Source organism: Pseudorca crassidens, chromosome 8 (assembly GCF_039906515.1).
Source record: "Pseudorca crassidens isolate mPseCra1 chromosome 8, mPseCra1.hap1, whole genome shotgun sequence".
In the NCBI taxonomy this organism is placed as follows: Eukaryota; Metazoa; Chordata; class Mammalia; order Artiodactyla; family Delphinidae; genus Pseudorca; species Pseudorca crassidens.
The window spans coordinates 85,944,459-85,969,338 of record NC_090303.1 but is presented as its reverse complement, the minus strand read 5'-3'; the positions used below and the strand labels follow the sequence as shown (position 1 = coordinate 85,969,338).

Sequence of the window (24,880 nt, the reverse complement as noted above, 5' to 3'; positions counted from 1 at the left end):
AAGAGAATCCTTTCAACAAAAAGTGCTGTAACAAATGGGCATCCACATAGTAAAAAAAAAAAAAAAAAAAAATGAAGACCATACACCATTCACAAAAATTAACTCAAAATGAATCTTAGAGCTAAATGTAAAACACAAAACTATAAAACTCCTAAAAGATAATACAGGAGACAATTAGGTGACTTGGGTTTGACAATGACCTTAAACACCAAAAGCACAATCCATGAAAGAAAAAAATTGGTAAGTTGGACTTTATTAAAATTAAAAACTTCTGCTCTGCAAAAGACACTGTTAAGAGAAATAAACAACAGACCACAGATGGGGAGAAAATATTTGCAAAACCCGCATATGGTAAAGGTCTGTATCCAAAGCCTACAAAGAATTCTTAAAACTCAGCAATAAGAAAACGAACAACCGAATTTAAAAACAAACAAAAGATGTGAGCAGACATCTGTATATAGATGGAAAATAAACATATGAAAATATGCTCAATATCACATGCCATTAGAGAATTACAAATTAAAACAGTAATGAGGGACCCTGGCAGTCCAGTGATTAAGACTGCAATTCCAATGCAGGGGGCACAGGTGCGATCCCTGGTCAGGGAACTACAACCTGCATGCTGCAACTAAAAGAGCCCTCAAGATCTGCATGCCGCATGGCACGCCCCCCCCCAAAAAACAGTAATGAGATTATCACTACACACCTATTGGAATGCTAAAATCAAAAAAAACCTGACAGTACTCGCTCATATGTGGAATGTAGAAAAATGATACAGATGAACTTATTTGCAAAGCCGAAACAGACACAAAGACGTAGAGAACGGACGTACGTATGGATACCAGGGAGGGAAGGGGGGTGTGGGATGAATTGGGAGATTGGGATTGACACATATACACTATGTATAAAACAGATAACTAATGAGAACCTTTTGTATAGCACAGGGAACTCTACTCAATGCTCTATGGTGACCTAACAGGAAGGAAATCCAAGAAAGAAGGGATAGGGCTTCCCTGGTGGCGCAGTGGTTGGGAGTCCGCCTGCCGATGCAGGGGACACGGGTTCGTGCCCCGGTTCGGGAGGATCCCACATGCCGCGGAGCGGCTGGGCCCGTGAGCCGTGGCCTTTGAGCCTGCGCATCCGGAGCCTGTGCTCTGCAGCAGGAGAGGCCGCAGCGGTGAGAGGCCCGCATACCGAAAATAAAAAAAGAAAGAAGGGATATATGTATACATATAGCTGATTCACTTTGCTGTACAGCAGAAACTAACACAACATTGTAAAACAACTATACTCCAATAAAAATTTTTTTTAAATCTGACAGTATCAAATAGAACTGAGGATTCAATTCCCACAGCTGGTGGGAATGCCAAATGGTAGAGTGATCGTATCTCACCATACGATCCAGCAATCAGACTCCTAGGTATTTACTCAAACGAGTTGAAAACTTACATCCAAACCAAAACCTTCACATGAATGTTTATAGCAGCTTTTACTCATAACTGCCCAAAACTGAAAGCAATCAGTATGTCCTTCAATAGGTGAAAGGATAAACTGTGGTATGTCCATAAAATGGAATATTATTCCTAAATAAAAAGAAATGAGCCATCAAGCCATGAAAAGACATGAAGGAATCATAAATGAATGTTGCTAAACTAAAAAATGATACGAACATCTGGACATGAAGGAATCATAAATGAATGCTGCTAAATTAAAAAATTATATGAACATCTGGAAAAGACAAAACTATAGGCAGTAAAAAGATCAGTTTGCAAAGGGTTAAGGGGGAGAAGGGAAGGAACGAACAGGTGAAACACAGGATTTTTTAGGGTGGTGAAACTATTCTGTATGGTTCTGTAAATGGCGGATATATAACATTATACATTTGTCAAAACCTATGGAACTCTACAACATTAAGAATAAACCTTAACGCATGCAAGTTAAAAAAAAAAAATTAGGAAGTTAGAGGCTTCCATGAAAGAATGCAAACTGCGACAAGAAAATCTAACTATATTTCAAATGTATGAAACAACGCCACTTAAGGCAATGGGGAAAAGGTACTGACCTAAGTAACTCTGTAAATGAATGGAGTATGTAAGACTAAAGGCAGAAGAAACTGTACATGAGTTCAGTTAATAAACTTGAGTCCTACAAGGTACAGATAAACAATTCTGATACTGCTATACATGTATACTAGAACTGAAAAATTAAGATGCTTTGCAAATGGTTAGAGCCAGGTTTATAACTACTGGAGTGGAAATTTACAGATCAGCAAAGGGAGTAGTCTATAATTATCCATGTAGTAATGGAATAGAGTAGGAGACATCAGTAGAAACTCATGTTTAATTTAATATAGATACAAATAGTTACATACAGAAATATTTTTAGATATGTGCATATAAATAAATTTGTATTACTATACATGAATTTATTGCCTCACTTTGTCAGCTGAGAGTTACTAAAATAAACAACACCCCAGAAGCAAGGAGCTTACCTAATACCCAAATCTTAGTTTCTGATATGATTTTCCAATAAAAGGAACCAGAGCTCCGTGAAGAAATGGGGGTACGAAATATACAAGATGAGTCTGGAGCATCTTGTAGTACCAGAAAGTAAACAAGTGCTTAAAAAGAAATCAACTGATGGGGGTTATGTCAAAAGAGCACAAGAGGGCTTTCCTGGTGGCGCAGTGGTTGAGAGTCCGCCTGCCGATGCAGGGGACACGGGTTCGTGCCCTGGTCCGGGAAGATCCCACATGCCGCGGAGCGGCTAGGCCCATGAGCCATGGCCGCCGAGCCTGTGCGTCCGGAGCCTGTGCTCCGCAACGGGAGAGCCCACAACAGTGAGAGGCCCGTGTACCGCAAAAAAAAAAAAAGGAGGGGGGCACAAGAGCCAAATCTGGAACAATTTCAGCAACAAAATAAACTAGTATTAGATTATAACCCAAAGGACAAAATAAGTATACATGAAGTCCAAACTGATATAATTTACTGAATAAATTAATAAATGGCAGAGACTAAGCTCCCATGCAGAATTCTGAATAAATTACATAGGTATTCTACCCTAAAGGAGGAGAGTGTAATTCCCCACTCTATGTGTGGGCTCTACAGTGGGTTACACATAGTAATTTCCTTCCAAAGAGTACAGTATGGAAAGAAGAAAAAGAAATAACTTTACAGTAGAGAAACTTGGCAAACACTATCTCGACTAGGTAATCAAAGTCAAAATCAATAGTGAAAAATCATGATAATAGTTATGTATATAAAGTGATGAAAATGGCACTTTATCTCTTTGATTTTTCTCCCAAAACACCATAACCCATCTTAATCAGGAGGGGAAAAAAGAAAAATCACACAAACTCCGAGAGGGGCACCCTGCAATACACCTGACCAGTCCTCCTCAAACTATAAAAGTCATCAAAAACAAAGTCTGAGAAATTGTCACAGCCAAGAGGAGCCTGGGAGACATGACAATTAAATACAAACCTGGATGAGATCCTGGAACAGAAAAAGCACATTAGATAAAAACTAACAACATCTGAATAAACTATGGACTACAGTAATAATAATGTATCAATGTTGGTTTATCAATTGTAATAATATAGTATGTAATCATAATATTAGTTACATAATTAATAATAGTAAAGACTGCTGGTGAGTATATGGGAACTCTCTGTACTATCTGCTTCATATTTATGTAAATCTAAAACTGCTCTAAAAACTAAAAGTCTATAACTTAGTAAAAAACAGGCAAAGTGATTACAGCATACATATTAGAAAGGAAAATGAAAAATTACTTGTTTGCAGATAAAATTACATTATCTAGATAACACCAAAGAATCAATGGGAAAAAAATACTATAAATTTAGTTTGAAAGAAATATATCAAGTTAAAATACAGAGCCTTCAAACTTAAAAGCAAAAAGCAGTTAGAAGACATAATGGAAGAAAAGACCCCACTTACAACAGGAACAAAATAAAATACTAGGCATAAACTTAAAAATGAAGTGTGTAAAACCTATGAAGAAAAATTTTAAACAATCCTAAAAGGCACATAAGTAAGCCTAAAATAAACTCAAAGGCATAGTATGTCCCTATACAGGAAGACTCATCATCATAAGGATGTCAATTCTCTCCACATTAATTTATAATTTAATTATACCCAAAAATAAGAACAAGTATTTCCCTGAAACTAGACAATAAAGGTGATTCATGCAGCTCGATATAAAAAAAAAAACCCAAAAACCCAATCAAAAAATGGGCAGAAGATCTAAATAGACATTTCTCCAAAGAAGACAAACACATGGCCAAAAAGCACATGAAAAGATGCTCATCATCACAAATCAGTAGAGAAATACAAATCAAAACTACAACGAGGTATCACCTCATACCGGTCAAAATGGCCATCATCAAAAAATCTACAAACAATAAATGCTGGAGAGGTTGTGGAGAAAAGGGAACTCTTCTACACTGTTGGTGGGAATGTAAATTGGTACAGCCACTATGGAGAACAGTATGCAGGTTCCTTAAAAAACTAAAAATAGAACTACCATATGACCCAGCAATCCCACTCTTGGGCATATACCCAGAGAAAACCATAATTCGAAAAGACACATGCACCCCAAAGTTCACTGCAACATTATTTACAGTAGCCACGACATGAAAGCAACCTAAATGTCCATCAACAGCCGAATGGATAAAGAAGATGTGGTACACATATACAACGGAATATTACTCAGCCATAAAAAAGAACAAAATAATGCCATTTGCATCAACATGGATGGACCCAGAGACTGCCATACTGAGTGAAGTAAGTCAGACACAGAAAAAAAATATCATATGATAAAACTTATATGTGGAATCTAAAAAAAAGGGTACAAATGAACTTATTTACAAAACAAAAGTAGAGTCACAGATGTAGAAAACAAACTTATGGTTACTAGGGGATAAGTGGGGGGAGGGATAAATTGGGAGACTGGGATTGACATACACACACTACTATATATAAAATAGATAACTAACAAGTAATGGCCAAAAGAATCTTAAAAAAAAAAAAGAGTTGATACATGTATAACTGATTCACGTTGCTGTATACCTGAAACTAACACAACATTGTAAATCAACTATACTCTAATAAAAATTTTTTAAAAGGGTGATATAATTCACATAGTTAATAAAGTTTATATAAAAAATTAAGCCAGCCCCAAAACCCTGAAAAAGAACAAAAGAGCAACAAGGGAGGACTAGACCCTACAAGATGTTAAAGCAGATTATGAAGTCTTTATGATTAAAACAGTGGAGGATTTTTTTTTTTTCCTCTCCTTTTGCGGTACGCAGGCCTCTCACTGTTGTGGCCTCTCCCGTTGCGGAGCACAGGCTCCGGACGCGCAGGCTCAGCGGCCATGGCTCATGGGCCCAGACGCTCCGTGGCATGTGGGATCCTCTCGGACCAGGGCACGAACCCACGTCCCCTGCATCAGCAGGCAGACTAAACCACTGCACCACCAGGGAAGCCCAACAGTGGAGGATTTTATACATAAATAGACATTTGGGAACAAAAGAGAAATTATCAAAATAAAAGTTCATAAAAGTCAATAAATGAGCAAGGTAGCATCACAAGTCAGTGGGGAAAATATGAAATTCATAATAAGTGATGTTGAAATAACTGGACAGCCATTTGGAAACATGATTAAATTTATACCTCACTCTTGTATATCAGATTAAATTTCAAATGGATCAGAAAATTAAATATAAAGTACAAAAACATAAGTACTAGAAGAAAACACATGTAAATCCATTACAACTTGACACTGAGAACACATCCCCTATGTATCAATTCAAAATCCAGAAAAAAAAGAAAAAAAAAGTAAAACCTAACAATTGAACTAAACAGAAATACAAATTTCAGAAAAGAAAAAATGAAACTGTCCGTATTTGCAGATGGCATGATTTGTCACATGGAAAACCCCAAGGAATTTACCAAAAACAAACAAACAACAAACAGAAAAAACTTCCTAGAACTTGAGTTCAGCAATGTCACAGGATACAAGATCAATAACAGTCAACTGCATTTCTACATTCTAACAATAAATAAGTGGAACCCAAAATTAAAACCACAAAACCATTTACAATGGTTTCAAAGGAAATAAATATAAATATAGCAAAACATGTAAGGAGGCTCTCTGCCCTAAAAGTTACAAAATGCTAATGAAAGAAATTAAAGACAACCTAAATAAATGGAAAGATATATCATATTCATGGACTGAAAGACTCAACATAGTAAAGATGACATAGGAAAAAATAATAGAATTGTAAAATTATGGAAGTTACAATCCATCCCATAAATCAAATTTGAACTGGAAATAGCAGTATGAACTCAAGATATTTTTCTCTTAAAAAAATATTTATTTCCTAGCTATGTCCCCTAAAAGGGTCTAAAAGAAATGACAATCCAGTAACAACACACATTCCTAGTTTCCAGTTGTGAACTCTAAACATCAATCCCTCATCAGGGCATGATAAACAAAGGATACCTTGCCATACCAAAAAGCAAGAGAACAAAGATTAATGAGGTCATGTCAAAAGAACACAGGAGCGGCAAGCCTGAAGGGGCTCCCATTTGCCAAAGACGGAACAATCTGGCACCAAAAAGAATGACTACTGAAATTTTTAAAAATACAATGAATACATAAAAAGTCTAAGGTTCATAAATGCTTTTCTTTTTAAAAAAGAAAAAGTCAGACACCTGGAGGTATATATCAACACATTACTTTGAAAATTGGTCATTACAAGGAATAAAGCATTTATCTTGCTTTTCCAATAAAACTATTTCAGAGCAACCAAAAAGCTCTAATGAATGAAGGAGAATTCTATACAAAAAAAATTCCAGCTAATAAATGTGAAAGGAATGGCAGACTCAAGAAAAATCCAATATTGGTAACTTTAATGAACTAGCTTATTCTAACAATGGTTATTTTGGAGATTAAAACTATTAATGAAAGGTGGATGGGAAACTCTACCATAAAGGGATCAAGCTGTCACCCCCAGACTTTGCGTCTCTTGAAGTGATACAAAATCAAAGTACGTGGCACCACCTAGGGAAGAGTCTTTAAAAAAAGAAAAAAATGACCCAAAATCTAAAGAAGTCTTTCCGTATTAACTCCCAATCAATACAAAGTATGACAGAGGAATTAGTCAAATGCTACTACAAAGAAGCAACTGGACATATCCAGAATGTGGGAGCCTCTTCAGAACAAACGACCTGGTTTCTTCAACAAATCAATGGATGAAAGAAAAATTGTTGGAGAATAGTAAGAATAGTTAAGACTATTCTTGATGAAAATAATTTTAAAGGGCTACAACAAAAAATACAATGAGTGGATCCTGATTCAGATAAACTATAAGAAGTCATTTTTTTAACAGAGAAAACTGAAAATGGACTAGGTATTAGGTATTACTAAAGAACTATTGCTAAATGTGTTAGGTAAAATAAAGGCATTGTGGTTCTAAGAAAAATTGTCTCTAGCAGGGAAATTCAAAGATGGCCCCAAATGACCCCTACCTCCTGGTATTCCATGCCCTTGTGTAATCCCTAGTAACTTGCTTCTAACCAACAGAATATGCAGCAAAAGTAATGGGATATCATTTCTGGGACTAGGCTACAGAAAACTGTGACTTTCATCTGTTAGCATACTCTTCCTACTCTCTCCCTTGCTGGCTTTGATGAAGCAAAACACCACTTTGTGGAGGCCCACATGGCAATGAAAAGAGGCAGCCTCTGGCCAACTGTTTTCAAGAAAATGAATTCTGCCAATAATCACATAAACTTGGAAACAGATTCTTCCCCACTCAAGATAACAGATGAAACCCCAACCCTGGTCAACACTTTGACTTAGGAGCCATATAAGAAACCTGAAGCAGAGGGTTCATCTAAGCTATTACTGAAATCTTGACCCTATAAACTATGAAATAATAAATGTATTGTTCGAAGCTGCTAAGTTTGCAGTACTTTGTTAGGGAGCAATCAATAACTAACATAATGTCCTCTTTTTAATGCATACCAAAATATTTAAGAATTAAATGACATAACATATTTATCATAAAATACACCAGAAGAAAGAAAAAGAGGTGGTGGAAAGAGACTGAAGAAAAAAAAAAAGGCAAGCAAAATGTTGGTAATTGTTGAAGGTGGGAACATTAGAATTCACTTTTCTCTACTGCTGGGTATGCTGGGGAAATGTTCATTGAAAGGTTTTTTGAGGGCTTCCCTGGTGGCGCAGTGGTTGAGAGTCTGCCTGCTGATGCAGGGGACACGGGTTCGTGCCCCAGTCCGGGAAGATCCCACATGCCGCGGAGCGGCTAGGCCCGTGAGCCATGGCCGCTGAGCCTGCGTGTCTGGAGCCTGTGCTCCGCAAAGGGAGAGGCCACAACAGTGAGAGGCCCGTGTACCGCAAAAAAAAAAAAAAAAAAAAAAAAAAGGTTTTTTGAAAGAATGAATGAGGTAGCCGTGACAGCAAATATATCCAACTCTTTGGAGTTTAGCTGTGTAGAGAAGCAGATAAATGGGAGACGTGGGGTTAACACAAAGTTTTTAAAAGATTGGTGAAAGTTGGTCTGATGGACACTTAATTATGGGCAGGGGTAGGAAGTGAGTGGTTGATAATATAGGAAAGAAGAGTTAACTGAATGAACAAAATGAGAACAGGATCTAAAGTATAAGAGAAAAAACTAATCTAAAATGATCTCTCCCATTTTAACAGATAAAAAGATGGAGAAAATGACAACAGATCAATTTTATAGCACTAAGTATAACCTGGACATATAATAATTTCACTTTCATTGACAACAAATTTATATTAAGTCTAAATGAGATCTAAAATTGTCTCACATTGTTAATATGCTCCAGTCATGTAGAGAATATGACTGAATTTATAAAGATGTGGATTTTAAACTCAGTTCTAATGCTTACTTCATAAATGACCTTGATTAAGCTATTACACTCTTATTGGCCTTAGTGTGCATTTATAAATTAATACCTACACTATACTTTGAAGAGTCATTGTTGAGAATTATAGGATGTCAATGATCTAGTAAATGGTAGGCCATCTGCTTACCATCACTCAGAGAAAAACTCTACTCTGCTTATTATTACCAAGCACTTGAAAATGTCTGAGACTATAGTAGTTACCTCTAAGGACTCAAAGCACATAGGGAACATATACCTACATACACGCTCTACACAAAGAACTGCGGCAACCATGGGGGAAAAGAGAACGGGAATGAAATAAACAAACATTCCTATATGGAAGAATGGTAAACTAGGAAACTCTCACTGGCCAAAAATCAACTTGGAAAGCTAGCAAATGTGGTTTGGTGTCTGCACCCACCCCCCCAAAACAAAAAAATTTGCTGAGACATTCATATAAAAATAGTTCTCATTTGCTGAATATCTGAGAAGGCTGACTCATCAATCGTTTCTGAAATTAAACATTAGCACCTTCAGAATACATTTCAAGACTAAGAACGGCCCCTTTCTACCTAACGCAAAGACTATTAAAGTTGGACATGATCTGGGAAAGGTTTACTGCTGCTTAATATGCACGCTCTTCAAATCTCAGACAAAATAACAATATACCCACAAAGGAATCAGAAAGATGTAAGATATCAAACTGTTTGCAAGCACCTTCAAAGGTTTCATTTATATGTAAATAATTTTATGGAAATAATCACTATCATCTTCTGATAAATGAAGTCCTCAAAGTATCTTTGCTGGGCAACAATTTAGTTTAATTTGAGTCACTTCATGTGTCATTCATTTTTAAAAACTATTCTGTAATACTCCATGCTATCCTGTGCAAAAAAAGACCTTAAGCATCTGATCCTCTTGGTTTGTATGAAAATAAATAAAAGGCTAGAGAAACTAATGACTGATCCAAAAATAGCAATTAATTGATGACAGAACTGGGATTAGAGCCCCAATCTCCTGTCCTTGTTCACTGTTCTCTCTATACTACACTATTTCAATTTTCTTCATGTTTTCCTTTGTACCAGATCTAACTTTCCCCCCCAGCTTAATGTAGTGATTTAAACTGTACTAATGGTGAGAGGTCAAACCAATATTAACTAATCCAAAACTTCATTTTGTGAGAATTCTCCCCTTATCCTCATAACAGGTTAACTTTGACCAAGGCCTAAGTCCTATGGCAAAGCATTTTTCAAACTCTGTTCCTCAGAGAGACTCTACAGGATCTGAGCTTTATAAAAATATTTTTTAGATATTTTACACTAATCTTAAAACTATTAAAAAATTCAAAAATATTATAGGCCAAATATTACTACAATGGATACCACCCTCCACAAAAACTTGCCTACCTTGTTTTTGTGCCAACTTTAGAGTAAAATTTCTCCTGACATCTCTGTATCTCTAGAACTTTTCAAAGTATGTCACTGATTAATACTGCTGTAATTGTATGCCAGTCTTTTAAAAATTCAGTTCTACGTATGTCTGTTCATGTAAAATTCACAAATAAATTAACAACTATAACATAATTAACAACTGAACAAGGTTCAGAACTGACTGGTTTTTATGCCTTCCTCAAGGATTAGTAAGACGTCATATGGCAAGTCTCATTACAGACCACTGTAGCACAGAATTTGAATTAGAATGCTGTTCTGACTTTATAAAATTATTATATGGAATGTGAGCAGTTTGGTGGTATTAACTTTGAAAACAAGTTTATTACAAGTGATAATCAACTTTCCTTATTTAATTTTCAGATGACCCACACTTTTGTATCTTATATGCTCAGAGCTCTGTCTTTATCAAATTCAGAATGCTCATCAGTTGATCCAACCAATAGTTCAAGCTATTGTGCCAGCCGATATAACGCATGCCGACATGCCCCGTATGCCAGCCAGCATTTGTTTCCAAAGCACTGCCATCTTTATAGTTCAGTGTCCATTTTTACAATCTTTCAAATATTTTACTGTGTTTCTCCTATCATTTTATAAGAATGGAAAATGAAAATACAAAAGTCTACTAGTAACATTAATTCAACCGAAACAATAATGGGCATCATAAGGTAATCTAAATGAAGAAAACTTAAGACACTAAGTAGACGCAGTTAGCTTAAAAATAAAGGAAATGCTGAGAACAACAGTTAAAAGATCGTATCAAAAGCTGAAGTATAGGTGTGCCAATTATGGATTTACTCATTCTCACTTCTAAACTCATCCTTTTTGCCTTTTCTTGGAAATGGATATGGGCTCTTTAAGTATTTTTCCTTGGTCAGCTGGCACAACGTTAAGTTTTGTCAGTAGAGTGGGGGCAGGAGAGTCATCTCAGGACACAGTGGGTGTCTTTGCTTCCTCCCTCATGAACTGAGGGGTGTTTTTGTTTCCTAGTTCAGGTATCCTTGCCCAAAAGACTCCCTCAGCACATGTAGCTTTCTCCAGCTCTCAGTTTCTACAGTACAGATGCTTCTCTAGCATCCTACTCCTAGAGTATACACGGCTCCCCCAAAGCCCAGCTGATGTATGCATGCAAGCAGCTTCTCTAGCACCAAGTTCCTACATCAGAATGTATATTACTTGTGGGTACTTTTTTTAGTCTCTTCACATTTAGTAGGCCTTTTCAAACTAATGAATGACTTGAACCCTTCTTGAGCGCAGAAATTTTTTCTTTTCTTTTTTTTAATTTCTTCTCTATTTCTTCTCGTATCTTTCTAGACTTATTAGGTAGAGGTGCTGGGCTGCTGTATCACGTTGTACTTTGCACAAGATCCCACTGAGGAGGAAAAGCTGAAATCCAGCCTGAGTCCCACTTACCAAGTCCTGCATCCTGATTAAAAACCATCACTTTCTCACTAAGCCATGTGTTGTGAAAATGAGCAAGTGGACCTTCTGGATCAAGGCTAACCTCCACGTCTCAAATTTTAACTATTTTCCTTACCTTTTTCCTTTTGTTCTAGATTTCAGATCACTTGCTATGTGTATGTATGTAATTACTGAAAAAAAACAGATGTGTATGTACATAACTATAGAAAAATTACCATTTTTGTGGGAGCTTCATCGTAAGTCTAGTATCTTGGGCCTAGGCCCAAAAGAATAGATTGTTTTATGACCTGGGGGCCTCAGGATTTTTTAAAGCTCCCCAACTAATTTGAATGTGCAAACAAGATTGGGATCTACTGCTGTCAGTTAATGGTACTCAAGCTTTTTTGCTCAAATATTCCCTAAAATAATTTTGAAAATCTATGCATATTCTTACCATTTTTAAGCTGGCAAGCAAAATTTTTCATAGCTTATAATGATTATAAAACTTGTATTTTCCGGTGTACTCTAAATATTGTCATTTTAAATAAAGCTATTATGTTTGTTCTTTCAACAGTACCAACAGAATAAAAACATCATCTATTTTTTAAAAGTACAGCTTCTTCCCATACAGTCAAAAATTTATATTATTCTTGCTTTTCCTTAAACTTTCCCGACAGAATTTTAACTAATGTAGTAATTCTTTTATGCTGCAGGGTCTTTTATATTTCACTCTATATGACCTCTCTGGAAAAAAGTATAAATTAAACTTTTTTGGCTTTGATCAAGAAAGTTAAAAAATTTCTTTTGGATGCTATTAGAAGTACACTGTTGACCAAAACAATATAAACATATTATGCACTTTGACAGATAATGATTAAATATGGAGCAAAATGGTATTAATAGTGATTCTCAAAGATATGGGCAGGATTTTTTCTGTTTTTTACAATTATTTCATGTATATACAGATGAATATCACTGTTAGAATAAAAATGAGATTCAGCATCAAGTCTATATCTGTTTTTATAGATGTATGCATTGAAAACCTTGCTTATACAAATACATGGGAACAGAAGGAATTTCTGCTAGTACTATTTATTTTTTGACTACCTTCTGAATTATACGTCAAAAAATCACATAGGGCTTCCGTGGTGGCGCAGTGATTGACAGTCCGCCTGCCGATGCAGGGGACACGGGTTTGTGCCCCGGTCTGGGAAGATCCCACATGCCGGGAGCGGCTGGGCCGGTGAGCCATGGCCGCTGAGCCTGCGCATTGGAGCCTGTGCTCCGCAACGGGAGAGACCACAACAGTGAGAGGCCCGCGTACCGCAAAAAAAAAAAAAAAAAAATCACATAATGAGCTATCATTAAAAATTACTTTTTATGATCTACCAACAGACAAGTTGATTACGTCTTCCTTCTGTTTCCTTTAAAAAGAAAGAATTGAGGACACCCCTGGTGGTCCAGTGGTTAATACTCCGTGCTTCCAATGCAAGAGGCACAGGCTCAATCCCTGGTTGGGGAACTGGGATCCCACATGCCGTGTGGTGTGGCCAAAAAAATAAATAAAAAAGAACTTGAGAGCCACCTATTTTACAAGAGGATTTTTGTTTTTCCAGTCATTCACTTTCTCGATTTCAATACCAACTTTTGTAACAGTCCTTTGGCACTCTGAAGATTTTTACACTCCATGGAATAGATGAGAGGCATGCCTCTTTTGCAATCATGAAATAGGATATGGGACAGCTAGAAGTCTTCAAAGTGCAGGCAAATCACCTGGAGTTCTTGTTAAAAATGCAGATTATGACTCAGTAGGTCTGGGGTGGGTCTGAGATTCTGCATTTCTAACAAGCAACTAGTAAAGGCATTCCTGCTGGTGAGTGGGCCACACTTTTGAGTAGCAAGGGCCTAAACCACAGGCAAGTTCTCAGGCTGATCAATTTTTAAGAGAGAATATACAATAACAATAGATCAGGAAATCGAATCCTTTAAAACTATTTTTACCTATGTATCCCTTGGAAAGTGTACATGAACTCCCTGGGGTAAGCATGCCCCAATGTGAAGACTGCTGCTCAAAATTAAATACTAAAAATGGAAATTATTGGCTCTTAAGAATGTTTAAAAAGGGCTCCCCTGGTGGCGCAGTGGTTGAGAGTCTGCCTGCCGATGCAGGGGACACGGGTTCGTGTCCCGGTCTGGGAAGATCCCACATGCCGCGGAGCGGCTGGGCCCGTGAGCCATGGCCGCTGAGCCGGCACGTCCGGAGCCTGTGCCCCGCAACGGGAGAGGCCACAACAGTGAGAGGCCCGCGTACCTCAAAAAAAAAAAAAAAAAGAAAAAGAATGTTAAAAAAAATTTTTTTTAGTTTAATTGAAGTATAGTTGATTTACAATGTTGTGTTTAATTTCTGCTGTAAAGTAACTCAGTTATACATATATATATTCTTTTTCATATTCTCTTCCATTATGGTTTATCACAGGATACTGAATATAGTTCCCTGTGCTATACAGTAGGACCTTGCTGTTTATCAAGTGTTTAAATTTTTAAATTTTAAACCACTGACTTTAGTCACATCACTTTTCCACTTAAAATTATTTGATGGCTCCTCACTTTCCAAAAAATAAAATTCAAACTCACTAACATGGGGTTAAGATCCTTTAATTTGTGTTTATAAACGAACAAGCAAATCACATGCACTCACACACAACCTCTACTTTTTTTGTTGTTGTTTAAATGTATTAATTTGTTAAAATAAAATAAAATTTAAAACTTTGGGCAATGTCCAGAGAAAAGCCATTAAAAAATAGAAATCAACACAATTACTACATCCCAAAGATAATCACTGTTAAGACTTTAGTAAATTTCTTTGCAGTTTTTTCTATATGCATAAGCATACAAAAGGGGGTGGGTGTGTGTGTTTAAAGGTAAATCAGAGCAACCCATTTAATAAGGCATTGTGTTTTTTTTGATCTGTGGGTCTTTTACATGCTATTATATCTGGAAGATTTTCTCTACATAATTAAAAAATATTCTAAAACTTACTTCTTTTTTTTTTCTTGCGGTACGCGGGCCTCTCACTGTTGTGGCCTCTCTCGTTGCAGAGCACAGGCTCCGGACGCCCAGGCTCAGCGGCCATGGCTCACAGGCCTACCCGCTCCACAGCATGTGGGATCTTCCCGGACCAGGGCACAAAGCCGTGTCCCCTGCATCGGCAGGCGGACTCTCAACCACTGCGCCACCAATGAAGCCCTAAAACTTACTTTTTAATAGCAGCCTAATAGCCCATCATAATTCAAGGACATCTCAAAAACATCGTTCTACTAAATCTAGTAAATCTAATGGCAATAGTAACATTTCTATCAATAGTATTAGATACTTGCTAGAGGATTAATTTGCAATTCATGCATCACATTTTGGATAAATATAAACATAATCACTGCCCTGGAAAAGCAGGTTAGAATACCGTAAAAAATTCATAATATCTTACTAAATTTCCTCAAAAGAATAAAATAAAATTCAAAGAGTTCTGTTTTCATTACACTTAAATTTCTGCAATAGGGAGCGGCAAATCTCCTAAATGTACATTGATAAGTTAATGCTTATTTCTCCTAATATGCAAAATCATAAAGTATAAATAAATAGAGGGGAAGAGTTCACTGTCAAATAATGGGTAGGATAACTGTTAGCTGTTCAGAGGGGAATAGAATATAGCAAGTGACTTTGGAACACCATCAGCCAAGCCACCTTCAGTAAACAGTATCTTTTGTAACTGTATGTATGAAACAAACCTGAATAAAAAGAAAAAGATTTACTTAAAGTACTACAAACTGGTGATTCTGGAGAGAAATATGGGCAGGGACACCAGTCCACATATATAATATATAAGGAAGAAGTACCTGACCAATGATCCAGCCTGTATCAACTGCCCTGTATACTGTCTGGGAAAAGTCTACCTCCAAGCATCTTCCTGGTTCTGATATGCTCACTAACTCAACAAATGCCAAATGTTAACCCAATTTCCCAAATAGTTGTTGAATATGCACAAGGGTAAAGATAAATTCCTGCGTTCAAGAAACACGAAGAATGGTGAAATAAATTAGATCTGTACACAAAGGAAATCATAGCTCATTTACCTCTTCCAAGAAGTCTCTCCTCAAGCCCATGCCAACAGCAGAAGTTCCATTCTCTGAATCTCACCTCTAATTTCTGTAGCATTTACTGCTTTTATCACTCACCTGAACTTAGCTTTTCCTACCTTCTATTGTCCTATTATAGGTACAGATAGTTCATCACCAGAAATTCTCTCTCATAACTTCAAATAGGCTTGGCTATTATTCAGGAGTTAGACGCACCCAATAATTTGTTTATGGCACAGATAGCCAAAAATGTGAAAAGCCATAATTGTGACTCAAATACCACAATGTAGCAATAAAAATAAAAAACAAAGTTTTCTTTAACCTGTCACCCATAGTAGCATTTTAGGTTGTAGAAAATGGAGATGATAGATGTCAAGACTTAAACTTTCAGACCTAGATATGTGAATTTTCTAATCATCTAAAATTCTAAATTCTAGAAGAAACTATTCTGTCATACTTGAAGTTATTTTCAGCTCTTTTAAAATCTATGCCTCAGTTTGTTTAAGGAAAGAATTCATAAACAAGTTTCATAAATATCTTCCAGTCAATACTTCACATGTTAACTATATAAATTTTAGAAAAAAATATACCAACTTTCAACTAACATCCCCACCATGAACTACTTACCAAAGTATGTGTGAATGTATGTATGTCTCCATGTAAGTATGTACACTGATAGGCAGGTAAATAACTTAAAAGATGAAGACATGGAGCCAGTCCATATACATGCATTCTGAACAAAAATAAAAGAAGATAAAAGACTAGCTCAGCTGTCACAGAAAGTTCTCAAAGTAAAAGACTTGAAGTCAAGTGATTTGCTATCTAATTCCAGGTGGTTACTTTCCTTACAGGGCTTCAATTCATATGCACTAATCAGTTTGATACTACCTCAATAACAGAGGGGGGGGGGGGAAATCAACCAAGAACAGCCTGACAGTTCCTTAAACAGTTAAACATAGAATTACTATATGACCCAGAAATTCCACTCCTAGGCATTTACCCAAAAGATATGAAAACATACAACCACACAAAAAACTTGTACACAAATGTTTACAGCAGCCAAAAAAGGGGATACAACCTAGATGCCCATCTACTAATGAATGGGTAAAAATGTGGTATACCCATATAATAGAATATTACCTGCCATAAAAAGGATGTAGTATTGCTAAATGCTACAACATAAATAACCTTAAAAACACTATGCTAAATGAAAGGAGCCAATCACAAAGATTACATATTCTATGACTTCATTTATACGAAATGTCCAGAATCTATAGAGACAGAAAGTAAATCAGTGGTTGCTCAGGGATAAGAAAGTAAGCAGATCATAACAAAGGGTATAGTTTCTTTTTGAGATTATGAAAACGTTCTAAAATTGACTGCAGTGATGGTTGCACATATCCATGAACATACTAAAAACCACTGAACTACACTTTTTAAGTAGCTGAATGCATGGGATGCAAATTACCAAACCAAAAACATTACTATGTTAAAAAGTCAACTAACTTTTTATATTACTTTTCCTATTTTCTATTAAATACTTATATTTAAGGAATTGGAGGAAATGATCCTTATCCTAAAATTAATCAAAATATTGGCAATATACTCTAAAACTATTAAAAGCTATTAGCCAAATCAGATTCTGTAATAAACTAAGCTTTAAAGTTCTCGAGGTCTCATTAGAAAAACTGCCCATAATAATATAAATAACCTTAATAATAAAAACTTTTTAAAATAGCAAGATAGATAAGAAGCTTTCTCTTCCAAGTTCTTCCAAATGCAATATCCCCACCCCAAGATAACCAATTTCACTTAAAATATTCTCTGAAATTGCTAAAAACTATGAAAACCATGAAAGTTTATAGCACGGATTTAAAACTTATTATTAAAACTAAATATTTTAATATTTTTAACATGGCCAGTATATGACTCCATCTAACCCAAAAACAAAACTCTATTAAAAGAAGAAAAGTAGTCTAAATGCTTAATTAACTCATGTATGCATTTAATAAACACTATGCTGGACTACAATGATGAGGGGGGAAATTTTCATAGTCCTTATGGAGCTTGTGGTCTAGCTGGGGGGGACAGCTATTAAGCAAACAATTATACAAATAAATTCATAATTATAAACTATATAAAGTGATATATGAGAAGGGTATATATTTGTATGAAAGCATTTAACTGTAGGGGTGGGGAAGGGGTGCCAGACTTCTTTGGTGGGACAGGGGTAAGTCAGACTTTGCTGTGAGTGACATTCTAGCTGATAGCTGAAGAATAAGTAGGAATTAGGTTTTAGGGCTCTTCTGATCAAACTACTTAGATCAAAAGGGAAGAAAGGGGACAATGAGAGGAAGGGGAAAGGGGACATACTCAAGGATGCTTAAAATAACTTAACATTTCTATTTATACAAAACAACATGCCTTAACAAGTACATAGGTGATAACTATAATAAATACCAGTCATATTGAAGAAATATAAGGATATTTAAAAAGTATTAAATACTAACAGTATTTACAAACCAAAAAATTTACATTACACCCAAGTATCTTCCTTCTGAACAATGCCTTCACATAAATATTCCCATGCAAGTTCTAAAAAAAAAAAAAGGTAAATAATATAAAAATCACATTATAGGAAGGGAAAATAACTATATACTATGACAAAGATAAAACTCTCAATTTCTGGACCTCATAAACAAGTCTCAAAAGAGAATTATGAATCATCAATAAAACCAAGAATAAATCAAATTTTAGTCAGTTAGTATTTAAAACAATTGCTAACAAATAATGTTATTCATAGTCCCTAATTTTTCCCATCAGATATTAGGAATAAGCAGTTAAGGTGTCAAAAGGCAAAATGAAGGAAAACACTGCGCAAAAAAATCTGGGGCCCAAGTGTTAGGATAGTACATTAACATAACCATGAGGAATTCATAAGCCTAGAAAATATAAGTCTATTTCATAAGAACTAAACACAGAAAGATTTCTGCGTTTTCTGCAATTTGACAGAATAGCCTGCAGCAGACCAACACATTACCTCTTACAACTAGAAAAGCTGTTTAAAATAGAAAAAAAAAGTTCTTAAGGTATCAGAGACTTTCTGAGGCAGTAAGGATTTGAGATGCCAAAGAACTTGTTAAAGGGAGCCCCACATTCTGGGCAGCTTTCCCTCTCAGGACGTTCCACCTATTTCTTTAATGGCACAGGAAAGGAGCTGAGAAGCCAGGAAAAAAAAGCTACTAAAGGTCAGAAAAGTCAGCAGAGCTTTTAGCAATTTCAAGGGGGTAGCGGGACAAAACTTGGTAACTGGGTCTTGCCATGACATCCAAGACCTGAGGGGTTAAGATCCTATAGAAAAGGTAGGTACAGAAGAACAAACCTGACACTGCATACTGATTTTCCTCTTAAAGCATCTGTCGATTCTTAAACTGCAAAAAGCAAGAGGCTAAAAAGCCAGCAGTAAGCAACTGAAAGCAAGGAGCTCCTCCTTTTAGGAGTCTCATGCTGCTGGAAAGGCAAAAATAGGAGAGGCCCTAGAAACACCTAGTCTCTCAGTTGGGTTCCCTGGAGGGCTACCAAAGTTGTGCAAACTAGACGTTCACAAAACCCAAAACTCGGCCTCAAGTCAGCTCAGTTCCTGACTATTGAGGTGATCTGCCTCTATTTTATCTGCCTGCCAGAAGATGGGTGAATCCTCTCTAGAGAAATGCTACAACATTAGGCAACTAACTGTAATTTGTAATTGTATCTAAAATTCTAAATATAATGTGTGGTATTCAGAAAAAGTTACTCCCCAAAATAATGGTAATAGTGATAATAATAATAATTATTATTACCAGACACACCAAGATAAAATGTGTGATAAAAGACAAGAGAAATAGACCTACAAGAGATCCAGATATTGCAGTTTTCAGACACAGACTTTTTATTAGCAGCTTGATTGATGTCACAATGTGGAGATTTTCACTAGAGAATTAGAATCTATTTTTAAAAAGAGAGAGAGAAAATCAAATGAAAAGTCTAGCACTAAAAAAATAGTTGAACCCAAGAATAAAAAAGATGGGATTAAAAGCTGACTGGACATACCAGAATAGGGAATCAGTGAACTGGAACACAGGCAAGTAAAGCCTATCCAGAATGAAATAAGGAGAGAAAAAAAATGACAAAAAAAGACAGAAAAAAGCATAAAGGACATATGGGACAGGACAAAAGGTAGAGAATGGATTTAATTGAAGTCAGAGAGGAAAGAAGAAAAAGAAGGGTGTAGAAAGAATATTTGAAGACTATCAAAATTTTTTCAGAACTGATGGGAGTCATGCTATAAATTCGAGAGGTGCCAGAAATCCCAAACAGAGTAAATACAAAGAAAACCATTCTTAGGTGCTAATAGCTACATCTCTAAAATCAAAATCTAGAAAATCTCTCATAATTCCAAAGATGACTTCTGAATGACTGATATATAGCAAAGTCAGATCACCACAAACAGCTGAAATGCATCTTATCAATGGCAGAACATCACACAGTCCCTGTATCAGTCTCAAAGAAAGTTAATGCAAATAGAGCTATCTGCCTATCTTCCAAAAAAAAAAAAAAGAAGAAAAAGAAAAATTAAACATAATACTAAACCTCCCAACATATGATCAAGATAAAAAGTATTTCTACACAGAAGGAAAGTGATAATACTCAGAGAAGAATCATAACTTGGTAAAGTTCACAAAGATCCAATCCTAGGAGCCAGCTCCACATATTCAATCTCTAGTCCTAGACCCACCTCAAGCTCTTCCTCTATCCCGGGTATCTTTATTTTCCTAAAGTTCTAATATCATCAGACTGAAAATATCAGTCTTAGAACTTTCACTGGCCAGTAAGGTTCCCAAGCCAGGCCAGTACTAACCTTAGTTTAGGGAAAGGGAAAAAAGGGAAGGAAAGAAACAGAATGACAGTCTCCAGTCTCCAGGGCGTTGAATACCTCCAACTAGTGAAACTAGTGACTCACAACTTCTGGGTTTCAGATGTCTTTGGGATTGTAAAAATCCTCAAATTCATATGCATAGTAATCACTGCCTATACACCAAATAAATAATAAATCTCACAAATGTGTTCTATTTTTCAAATGTATGTGATTAATAAAATAAAAATCCATTTAAAATCTAAAATGGGGGGGAGGAAAAGAAATGATAAGGAACAATGTCACTTTTGAATTATGTAAGCACTCTCCAGACATCTCTAAGGACCTATCTGACCAAAACCACATTCTTAATCCCGAATTACTAAGGATAATACCAAAGTAAACCCAGGGTACATAGAAACAGAGTTCCCTACACAGACAGTAGGAAAATAAATTGATACCTTTAATCCAACAATTCAGCATCTTAGAACTCATCATAAATGAGTTCAAGATTTGTTTGTGTAAGGCAGAATGTCTCATTACTAATGAGACATTAGTATACTTGTCAAATTATATCACTTTTACTCCATGTTGTTCTAATGGCCGAAGAACAGCAAAAACAAAACAAACCCAGAAAGACTAAATGTCCCAAAATAGGGGGCCGATTAAATAAAATGCCATAAAATCATTATATGGATTATAATGTATCCAGAACAAATGATAATATAGAAAAATATTTAATAACATGAGGAAATATTTATCATATATTAAGAAGGAAAAAGAATACAGAACAGCAAACAGGACAATATCAAATTGGAAAATAGATATAGACACAACAGAATATCTGGAATGATATATATCACAGGCTGATTAGTTATCTTTTGGTGGTGGGATTAAGGGTAATTTAAATTTTGCTTCTGTGGGTCTATATTTTGCAAATATTCCTCAAGTAACTTAGGGTGGGGTTTTTTTGGCAATTAGAAAAAATATATATTCACTTTTAAATGTGGAATTTTACAATAGTTGAAATAGGTTCACCTCCTAACCTACTTGTCAAATTATATCACTTTTACTCTGAACCATGAATCACATATTCACAAAGGTACAGTTTTAATTAATGTCTGATTTTAAGTAATAAAGTAGACTAACAGGAAAAAGGTAAACACTTAAAAATGCATCCAATTTTACTATCTAAACTAATGAAGTCTTTCACTAACATGTAAACAAAAGAAGGATCATTCTACAACAATAAAATTACCTAATGTGTAAATATACTTTCAAAGGTCCTCCCAATTTTTATATTAATACATTAAAACCTTAAAGGTCGAGATAAAATATATCTAAATATCTTTCCCTCTCTCCATTCTCACCTTATAGCACTTTTTATCTGTATTCCCAATTAGGAACATATTACAGCCATGTAAAATACTGAAGCAGCAATATTCTTCTTTGATAACAGAAGTCAGGAGGTCCAAGATCAGAGTCCTATCTCCTACCCTTTCAACTCTTAGACCTGGACAATTTAACTTACCTCTCTGAACCTCAGTTTCCCTAGCTGTAAAAGTGAATGATAATATTTATCACAGAGTTTTTATAAATATGAAATCAAAAGAACACAATCTAAGTCCTAAGCATAGTGCCTGACAAATAGAAGGTACTCAAGCGGTGGTTGTTACTAGAGGCACACGCAAGAGTTTTTAAGTCCGAGAACTTGCCAAGCCTCCTGAAAACTAAATGACCTTGGGTAAGTTACTTAACCTATATGGACCTCAGTTTCCTCGTATACAAAATAGATACAATACCTATCTTGTAGGTTTGTTGTAAGGATTAGGTAAAACTATATACAAAAATCATCTTGCACACAGTAGCTGCTCCATAAATTGTAGTTAGTATCACTATTAGCTAGAGCAATAAACATTTGAGTATAGAGATTAGCAGTTTAAAAAATATTTTTACATATAAGACTGCATGTAATTCTAAGAATTAATCATCATTTACATAGACACATCTCTCTTAATTCCCAAATTAATTGTAAACTTCAGAAAAAAGTAAAATACAAGCAAACTTTTTTAACCACACTGAAAAATAAAAGGCCACTTCATTAGTTTCAAAATAGAAATGTGTTATCTATAACTTGATCTGCTTTAACATTTTTAAAGTCCAAATAAATCTAAAAGGGTTAGAAGGGAAAATGTTCTTTTCTGACTTTGAGAGAAGGAAAATGTTTTTTAAGTCTGCAGGAGAAAAAAATAGAGATCCGAATTTTTCTTTTTTTCATGACTTCATGTCTTTCACAACTAAAATGTAAGTGCCTTTAACACAAGAACTCTTTCAAATCTCTGAATTCTTGTCTCCACCTTTGTGCAGAAGCAGATCAGCTCTACAGTTAAGACCACAGAATCTGGAGTCAGACTACCTGGGTTCAAATCCTGATTCCATCCAGCAGTGTGACCTGAGGCAAGTTTTAACATCTCCCTGTCTCTTCAGCTGGAAAATGAAGATTACTCATATAATTGTTTTGAGAATTAAATGAGATAATACACTTAAGTGTTCATAAGAGAGCCTAGCAAATGGAAGGCACATTATAAATGTTTCCCATTGTTGTTACTGCTTTATTATTATCCCCTCAAAATGGCTTGATCAGTGACTTGTAATCAATAAATATTTGCTATTCTGTAGACAATTTCAACAAAAGGCTTTACTTAAAATTACACCTGTTTATGAAGTACTTTAAGGACTTCCCTGGTGGCGCAGTGGTTAAGAATCCGCCTGCCAATGCTGGGGACACTGGTTTGATCCCTGGTCCTGGAAGATCCCACATGCTGTGGAGCAACTAGGCCCTTGTGCCACAACTACTGAAGCCCGCATGCCTTGAGCCTGTGCTCCACAGCAAGAGAAGCCACCACAATGAGAAGCCCGCGCACCGCAAAGAAGCATAGCCCCCGCTCGGCTCAACTAGAGAAAGCCCGCGCGCAGCAACAAAGAGCCAAATGCAGCCAAAAATAAATTTAAAGAAAAAAAAAAAAAAAGTACTTTAACATGACTGTCACTGCCAGTAAAGATAGAGCAATTGCTGTTAGGATTTTAGGGCAAAAGTAAGTAAAGTCAATCCCTTTCTCACACTTCCTATTATACAAAGTTATAACATCCTCACTTGCTAATAGAAGTTCAGTGCCATCCTTACTTGCAATTAGAAGTCCAGGCATGGCACACACCAATCCAGCAGACACAAAACTCTCAAACTCAAGCTCCATAATACTCAACTATACTCCTTCAAAGAAAAAGTTCAGATTACTCCTCTATTATAATAGTTTAGTGCTTTAAAATAAAAACTATACTGGATAAGTCAACAGAATATTATAAAGACTAAAAACACTGTATATGAAAGTGTTTGAGAGTTAAATATGCACTAAATGCTAGTTTACAAATATATTTGAGAAAACCATAACAACAGATTTCTCCTATTTCAAACGGCTGCCTTCTAACTCCAAAACTAGAATGCTGCCCACTTCAAATCTAGCGCCAGGATAATGAGACATAAGTCAAAGTAAAGCTGCCTCTTTATTCCTGTCCTGCCCCTATGTTCATCAGAACCTTTTTTTTTTTTTTTTAGATTCCATATATATGTGTTAGCATATGGTATTTGTTTTTCTCTTTCTGACTTACTCCACTCTGTATGACAGACTCTAGGTCCATCCACCTCACTACAAATAACTCAATTTCGTTTCTTTTTATGGCCAAGTAATATTCCACTGTATATATGTGCCACATCTTCTTTATCCATTCATCTGTCAATGGAGGACACTGGGAGGCGGAAGGGTAAGCTGGGACGAAGTGAGAGAGTAGCACTGACACATATACACTACCAAATGTAAAATAGATAGCTAGTGGGAAGCAGCCACATAGCACAGGGAGATCAGTTCGGTGCTTTGTGACCACCTAGAGGGGTGGGATAGGGAGGGTGGGAGGGAGACGCAAGAGGGAGGAGATATGGGGATACATGTATACATATAGCTGATTCAGTTTGTTATACAGCAGAAACTAACA

General features: G+C 36.0%; 1 protein-coding gene across 12 annotated transcripts in view; it reads right to left on the bottom strand.

The window, feature by feature from the left end:
- Positions 1-24,880, bottom strand: part of MKLN1 (muskelin 1) — a 359,034-nt gene that overhangs the window by 159,538 nt on the left and 174,616 nt on the right. The window contains exon 2 of one of the 12 annotated variants that reach the window (XM_067747029.1): positions 18,483-18,537. The exons of 9 other annotated variants lie outside the window; for them this stretch is intronic. In XM_067747029.1, the coding sequence (XP_067603130.1) occupies positions 18,483-18,537 (55 nt within the window). Of the gene's footprint in view, positions 1-18,452; positions 18,538-24,880 lie in introns of those variants that run through there. 2 more of the 12 variants (XM_067747041.1, XM_067747034.1) reach the window with 2 other exon arrangements.